We start from the raw sequence: 8153 nt of genomic DNA, 5'->3' as shown, positions 1-8153 counted from the left end.
TGGGGGAGGTTTAGATTGGATATTAGGAAGAACTTTTTCACTAAGAGGGTGGTGAAACACTGGAATGCGTTACCTAGGGAGGTGGTAGAATCTCCTTCCTTAGAGGTTTTTAAGGTCAGGCTTGACAAAGCCCTGGCTGGGATGATTTAACTGGGAATTGGTCCTGCTTCGAGCAGGGGGTTGGACTAGATGACCTTCTGGGGTCCCTTCCAACCCTGATATTCTATGATTCTATGATTCTATGTTGCAAACCCCCTTTGATTTTGCTGAATTGTTTCAGCCGCCCGCCTTCCCCCCCATCCCCACCCCCCCCGAAAATTACAACTGTTTTATTTGGCCGTTTCATGGGCTCCTCCCACCATCCCAGGATTTAAATTTTCAAAATCAAACATTTTGATTTTTCGAATCGAAGCAACTTTTTGTTTAGAAATTTCCTTCAATTTAATTGTCTTCTCAGAAAGGTTCAAAATGGAAAGATTTAATTTGGGGCTGAACGGAATGCTTTGTTTGACCCCCTTGGACCTGAGGGGTTAGTTAGTCCAAACCGCAACTGGAGATGCCTCATCCACACTGCTATTTTTAGCCCAATAGCTTGAGTGAAGCTAGCATACGTCTGTCTACCTCTGCTGGGGGGCACGCTTTCTTGATTGACTGCAGTGGGCTTTGGATCAGACCTTGATATCTTTATTATCACCATTCCCTGGTTCTCCTCCTCCATGACTGTGATAAAATTCACACCTTTAATTTTATTCCTAAAGTTTCTTTTCCGTGTGTGACGGGTTGGATCACGGAAAGCCCCTTGGGGACTGCCACCTGATGTGCTGAGACTATCTCTGCCCCTGCTTGCCCTGCCAGCTTGGGACTTCAGTGCCCTCCCTGGTTTGAGCCAGACCCTCTAGCCTGCTGCAAACCCAGACCCAGGTCTGAACCACGTCCCCCCGAAAGCTGCAGGCTTAAATGAAAACAGCTTAAGAAGTGCTCCTGTCTCCAGCACTCAGATACTCAACTCCCACTGGGGTCCAAACCACAAATGAATCCATTTTACTCTTTATAAAGCTTATACAGGGTAAATTCATAAATTGTTCTCCCTCTATAACACTGACAGAGAGAGATGCACGGCTGTTTCCCCCCCACCCCCAGATATTAATACATACTCTGGGTTAATTAATAAGTAAAAAGTGATTTTGTGAAATACAAAAAGTAGGATTTAAGTGGTTCTAAGTAATAACAGACAGAACAAAGTGAATTACCAAGCAAAATAAAATAAAACATGCAAGTCTAAGCCTAATACAGTAAGAAAACTGAATACAGATAAAATCTCACCCTCAGAGATGTTTCAATAAGCTTCTTTTACAGACGAGCCTCCTTCTAGTCTGAGTCCAGTAATCACTCACATCCCTGTGGTTACTGTCCTTCGTTCCAGTATCTTTCAGGTATCCTTTGGGGGTGGAGAGGCTATCTCTTGAGCCAGCTGAAGACCAAATGGAGGGGTCTCCAAAGGTTTTATATAGTTTCTCCTTGTGGGTCTAAACACCTCCCTCCCCCTGTGTAGAATCCCCTCTACAAGATGGAGTTTTGGAGTCACATGGCCAAGTCACATGTCCATGAATGACTTAGTTCTCTACAAAAACAACGAGGAGTCCTTGTGGCACCTTAGAGACTAACAAATATATTTGGGCATAAGCTTTCATGGGCTAGAACCCACTTCATCGGATGCATGGAGTGAAAATACCGGAGCAGGTATAAATACATGAAAGGATAGGGGGTTGCTTTACCAAGTGTGAGGTCAGTCTAACAAGATAAATCAATTAACAGCAGGATACCAAGGGAGGAAAAATAACTTTTGAAGTGGTAAGAGAGTGACCCATTACAGACAGTTGACAAGAAGGCGTGAGTAACAGTAGGGAGAAATTAGTATTGGGGAAATTAAGTTTAGGAACATTCCCAGGAAAGCTCAGATGTGGATTGGCTTCTATCAAGGTCCATTGTTAGCCAAGTACTTCCATTTACTTGAATAAACCCCTCACACTATGTTGATCAAATCTGCCTTAGGTGCTTTCTACAGCAAACATTTCAAATAAAAGCATAGAGCCAACGCCCCTAACTTCAGATATAAAAATGATACATGCACATGAATAGGATGAATAGCAGAACATAACCTTTGCAAAGATATGTTACATGGCATATGTAGCATAAAATATATTCCAGTTATGTCATATTTACACTCCTAAGCATATTTCTGTAAAGCATTATGGGGTGCAACGTCACACCTTGGTCCCAGCCCTTATGTTAAGGGACTCATTTGCTCTTGTTAAAGGATTTTACCTTGCAGTGCCTCCTTCAAAACGTGTGAAATCCCTTTTGCCCTGAGCCAATCAGAGCTGAGACAATTGGCCAGCTTATACCATAGCATCTGCTTGACCAATAGAGAGCTGCACTGGCTCCGTGTGCAGGATCAGACATTAAGGCAGTTGTGCCCATTAAAACATTTTGCAAAGACATTCTTGTTTTAATTTGCTAACTCACTTCAGAATCTTGTTACCAATTGTTTTCTTTCTTGTAGATTCGATTACAGATTTTAAAAGATGCACAACACCCGATCTTGGTTAGTTTTATTAAATACCAAACATTTGTACTTCTGTAGCATTTAGATAACAAGGCAAGAGGTGCTTTGGATATCCCTAAGATCAATAAATAGATAGCATCTTGCACGGAAGGGCTTCACTGACTTGAATTAGCTTAGCGATGCTCTGTAAGGTAGCTAAGTATCCTTATCCCTGTTTTACAGATGGGGAAACTGAGGCACAGAGCGGTTAAATGACTTGACCAAAGCACAACAGTTAGCCTTACGCAGCTGTACATCAGTGGGGACTGATCCAGACTGGAGACGCTAGGTGCTACTGTAATATAAAGACATTGCAATAATAATCAATGCAGCAGAGGTTTTTTTTGAAATATGAAGGCAATGAGGGTAGGGGCTAAAGAGAGTTGAGGGGGCCTACGTCCCCCCAGATTCTGTGGCTGCCAGGGGTTGGTTTGGACCCAAGTTTGCCTGCTAGTGGATCCTTAACTTTCACCCAGTTGCCTTATACCCATTATGGCAAGCAGGGAATCCCCAGGACAGAAACCTACCCCAGCCACACCCCCGTCCTTCCCCCAGCCGTGCCCAGAATGCCCCTTGTACCTGGAGTTCTTGCTGAGGAGGAGGAGGGGGGAGCACAGACAGCTGTAAGAAAAGCCTTGTGCGCCGAGGAGCTGGGCCGCTGCTTTTCGTTGCCAGTGCAAAGGGGCCACGGGACAGCTGTGAACCAGGCCCAGAGCAAGTAGCTGATCTCCGTGCTTGGCTCAGTAGCTGGGGCAAAGTTCGCCTCACTGACGTTTGCCATGGAAACTGCAACTGCATTCAGTGTGGGCTGGGACCTGGGGCTATTTTTGGAAGTGGCCCAGTTCTCTAGCCATTCAAAAACATACCGTGCTGTTGGAAAGCGCCATCTTGGCAGGCCCGGCGGAGGCTGAAGTTGTCTCTTTACTCGCTGAATGATCATGGCCTGGGCATAAACAATGCCAGCTCCCCCCTTGATGCCCTGCCTGGGTACCACAGCCCTGAGCTGGCTCCGCAGCCGCAGCCCATTCAGCTCCCGGCCTCCCTGCTGGGGCTGCCGACACGGGGACATGGGGCTCGCCGCTCAGCTGCTTGCTTTAGGTGATGATGCCTATGGCCATACCCTGCCTCAGTTCCAGCCCTCGCAGGCAGCTGAAGTCCTTGACATGGCATTGGTGGAAATGACACAGTCTGGATGCTGTCCCTTTCAGACTCCCTCCCTCCACCCGCACACTTGAAAAACCTCCAGGGAGCTCCCTTTGCAACTGTCTTTCTGGTACATAATAAACACCCCTTGCCTGCAAGGCATAGCGATGTACCGCACCAGGCACAGTGGAAAATTACTGTAGAGGTGTCCCAAACTTTGCTCCCCTGTGGCAACTTCCCAGGAGCCTGAGGCCTGCATTTAATTTGCACCCACATTTACAGGCATTTAAGGATCCACAAAACAAAGGCACCCACCCAATGCACCCGCTGTTTGCATCTTCTGTGGCAGATGAACGGGAACGGCTAGTGGGAGGCATTTGCTAGCAATGGAAATATACAGTTAGCCTGCTTTGTTCCTCCCCACCCTCCAGGGCCTGCATGGCCACCGGCTGCTTTTTAAGTAGAGAAGGGCTTGAACCAAGGATAAAAGCCCCCCTGAAAGTTTGGATGCAAATGCCATAGTTGGATCATCTCTATAATGGGCTGAATTAGATCTGTGGAAGTGAATATCCCTGGACTTCAGGGAAGTCCGGATTTGACCAGGCTCTGAGTTCTGTGGCTCAGGCTCTGGGAGCTGCCTTTGGCCCAAGAGCACAGGACAAAAGAAGAGAGAAGAATCAGGGTTTTTTTTTTTTTAGCTTCCCATCAGACCGTTGTTTGCACTGTGCCTCTGTCTGGCAGCACCAGGACGACGGGGAAGAGGGTCCCTCGGGGGGAAGGGAAAAGTTGTAACTCCTTGACTCCGAAGCGCGGCGAGACGCAGTCAGCCAGGAACCTGATGTTGGACTGGCGGCTGATGCAGTAGACCAGGTTCTCGACCACGGCGCACTGGAAGCAGGGCGGGAAGGGCGTGCGTTTGGTGGCGCACTCGTACCACAGCTTGGCTTTCGGGCTGCAGCGGTAGACACTGATGCCCATGCTGCGGTTGAGGTCAAAGCGGTAGATGAAGCCCCCGGCGGTGACCATTTCGGTGGTCCGGTCCTTGCTCCCGCCGGCGATGCTGACCTTCCAGCTATCCGACCGGCTGACGTACCGGAGCAACATGTAGCGCAGTGTGCCCCCGGTCACATAAATCTCCCCGTCGCACGCCGTTGCGGTGTGGGCCACGGCGAAGGTGTCATTGGGCAGCGGCGCGGTGAAGGCCCACCGGTCCTGGCGGGGGTCATACCTCTCCACAGTATAGAGGCACTCTCCCCCAATCGCATACAGGCACCCATCCAAGGCGACAAGCTTGCAATGAGGCCTGGCTTGGTTCAGTGGGCAGATCTCCTGCCAGATATTGGTCAGGGGGTTGTAGCAGAAGACCCTGTTGGAAGGCTTCTGGTGCTGGCCCACCCCTTCGCAGCCAGCCACCACAAAGAGGTAATTGAACATGCTGCAGATGGCACACCCCCTAGAAACCGCCTCCACTGGCATATAGGACAGCGGATGCCAGACGTCGCCTTCATTATCATAGTAACAGAGCCTGCTGGTGTGCAAGCTCTGCTCCTGAGTGCTGACGTCCGCCACAGTGACGTACTTCCTGCCCTTCATCCTCCTCAGGAGGATCAGCTCCCTCTCCCTGGCATTGAGGCGCCCGTAGATTGACGGGTTCTTCAGGACCTGAAGGTAATTGTCGCTCATGACCTTATAAGCTGCCTCCTGGAGACTGTCCACTTTCTGCTTCTTGGCCATGCACAGGACATCATAGCAGTTCCCCAAATCCAAGTGGATGTCCACGTCGGACTGCAAGCTTAATGGGACTTTGAAGAAGTTGGCACCAGCAATGAGTTCCACTCTGGGTTCGTTGCTTGCTTGAGGCTGGAGTCTGTGAAACGATTCCGCCCAGGAAACGACGGAGCCGGAGCGGAGAGGACTAGTGGGGGGAGTGCTTGAGTCAGATCTTCTGCCGGCTGGTGTCAAAACCCCAAACCCTTCCATCTGCACCTGAAGTTCGGGGTTATCTGCAATTTGGTGGAAACTCTCTTTCCTGCCCAACCTGCGTTCTGGTTCAGCTGTCTTCTGGGCGGGTGGGAAGGAGCTGCCCTGATCAGATGCACCACCCCAGTCTGCAGGCTCCCCACTCTCTGTGGGATGTCTGGAAGGCAGGAGACTGGGAGAGATGGGTGGGGTGTTTGCTGTTGGTGATGCTCGGTCTTCATCTCCCACTGCCGACTCCCTGGCTGGTTCTTGGGGCGTAGACATGCGCAGCCAAGTTTCATATTCACTTAGCTCTTCACGGATTTTGTCAGGGTCGTAGAGTGAGCCGGTGTACGAGCAGGGCCGCTCCTTCGACACAGACTGCGAGGTGGACTGGACGTAGTAGTCATAGACCTTGCCTCGCAGGCTAGTAGCAGAGGATGCGGACTGCCGTGGCTTTTCTTCCCTGGGCTGCCTCTCTTTAATATAGTTTTCCTCCACCTGTATCTTTGCAACAGAGGAGAAAGCGTAGGAGGCCTCAGACCTCTTATTGCTTTGGTTGATGGCTAAGCCCATGTCTGACGTGGCATTGAGGGTCTGAATCCTCTCCTGGCCAGCGCAGGCCTCCTGGTTCCAAACCAAACTCTCACTCATGTCTCCTACTTCCTCCTCCTCCTCAGTGTTCGGGGTGGATCTGTCAGCTGCTGTGAGCTCAGCAGCGTTTCCTGGTTGGGTGCTGCAAGGATTGTGCCTGAGGCTGACGCTAAACCCAGATTGCTGCGAGGCTACGTCCCTGCTGTCCTCTACAGAGCCGTCCGGTTTGCTTGCCAGACCGCAAACGTTACGCTTACCCCCGGCTTCTGTTCCTGCCACCGGCACCTCCTGCTCTGCACCGTCTGCTGTTGCCATCGGCCCCGCGCTCGGGACCACACCTGGACTCTGCCCCTCTCCCTCTGAAACAGGCTGCTTTCTGCCTGGCTGTGATTCAGTGACCAGCTGACAAGCCTCTGTTCCCTTCTCTTTCTCCTCCTCCTCCCCCTTCGGCAGCCTTTGATCTTCCCTGAGCGGTGTGCTTTGTGGGCCCCGCGCATTTCCCGGCACGACCGTCCCACCCAGGTGCGCACCTTGATTCCCTTTGCTGCTGCTTGGCCTCACCCCATTGCTGTTGACTTGCCTGTACCTGAGTCCCTCTGGCATTTCTTCTGCGCCTCCCCTTCCAGATCCAGCCTTTTCTCTCTGCCCTGTTCCACGGTCGGCTTTTCGGATCCTGCGGCTGGATGGCCGGGACTTATAGACTCTATAAGCCAAAGTCAGTAGAAGCAGAGCTGCTGCGGAAAGTGCCAGCTTCCCAGTGAGCTGCATGTCTGGCTGCCAGTCCTGGCTGACTTGATCCCCGTTGGTCATTCTTCCATAACAGGCCAGCAGTCAGGAATGCGAAGAATCTGATTAACGATTGCCACGCTGGGACAAGCTCAAGGCAAAGCAGGCCTCTCTCTCTCTCTGAGCTCCCCGAGGAGTTTGGGGGCAAGGTGACTTTCACCTGCGGCAGATAGACTGGCACAGGCTTCCAGCTGGCGGCTGGAGCATTCAGTGTCTGCTTTCCATAGCAGCTTTGCATATTTGAGCAAGGTGGGCTGGGCTGGGCTCAGGTGCAAATGTGCATGCCAGGCAGCAGACAGTAAGTGACATGGAGCTGGCTTTATTAGCCGGGTAAACAGAGAGGCTTAGAAAAAATACAAGTAAGTCAAAAGGCAAAGGAGGGGTGAAAATAGCTTCCCAAGCCAGCCCCCAGACTTTTCTCCATGCCTTTAAACAATTTTTTTTAAAAGGGTCCATTTTGTTTTCAGCTTATCACGAATATGGTAGCTGGGGAAAGGGGCTGGCCTATTTTAAATCCTGGGATGGTGGGAGGAGCCCAGGAAAAGAATGAAAGCCCCCCCCATCTCAGGTGAGGGAGGGGCCAGGAACCAAGAATTTAACCGATTCCTGGGGCCAAAGAATGAACAAACTCTGTGCATGTTGCGGGGGAGGGTCACGGGGTCAAATTGAGGGATGCCAAGAAGAGAACCACAGACAGAGTCCACTGATGTGAGAAGGAGTCCAAGGAGATGGGATACTACCTACAGGACACATGCCTGGGCAAGGGTCTGGAAAAAGGCCACACAGTCGCAGAAGACTGACCCCCATCCATCTCCCGCCTCCTGTACTGATGGATGGCCAGTTTGGACACTGCCAGCAGGAGTTGATGCGGCTTGGTGGGCCCATGGATGGGGAGTGAGTAGAGGAACACGTGCAGGATTGACAGTCCAGGAGAGGGAAGTCCCCTGTTTACCCACACAGAACTGATCACTTTGAAAAGTTTCTCTGCATACTGCCCTGCCCATGAACCTCACTCCTCACCGTGGAGGCATGTCCTGTCCTGGTGAGAGGACATCCCAGCTTCATG

General features: G+C 51.0%; 1 protein-coding gene across 1 annotated transcript; it reads right to left on the bottom strand.

Annotated features, from left to right (window-relative positions):
- Nucleotides 1–452: 452 nt before the first annotated feature.
- Nucleotides 453–7344, bottom strand: KLHDC7A (kelch domain containing 7A). Its single transcript, XM_073316797.2, has 2 exons — nt 3185–7344; nt 453–2900 (listed from the first exon to the last, which is right to left on the bottom strand). Exon 1 carries the CDS (start codon nt 7109–7111, stop codon nt 4454–4456), a length of 2658 nt encoding a protein of 885 aa, XP_073172898.2. The 5' UTR covers nt 7112–7344; the 3' UTR covers nt 453–2900; nt 3185–4453.
- Between the last annotated feature and the right edge of the window lie 809 nt (nt 7345–8153).

Source organism: Lepidochelys kempii, chromosome 18 (genome assembly GCF_965140285.1).
Source record: "Lepidochelys kempii isolate rLepKem1 chromosome 18, rLepKem1.hap1, whole genome shotgun sequence".
Taxonomy (NCBI): domain Eukaryota; kingdom Metazoa; phylum Chordata; order Testudines; family Cheloniidae; genus Lepidochelys; species Lepidochelys kempii.
The sequence above is the reverse complement of the archived record's forward strand: the minus strand, read 5'-3'. Positions and strand labels throughout refer to the sequence as shown.

Coding starts and splice junctions, on each gene's coding strand:
- KLHDC7A (XM_073316797.2), bottom strand. CDS start 7,111: ATGACCAACGGGGATCAAGTCAGCCAGGACTGGCAGCCAGACATGCAG.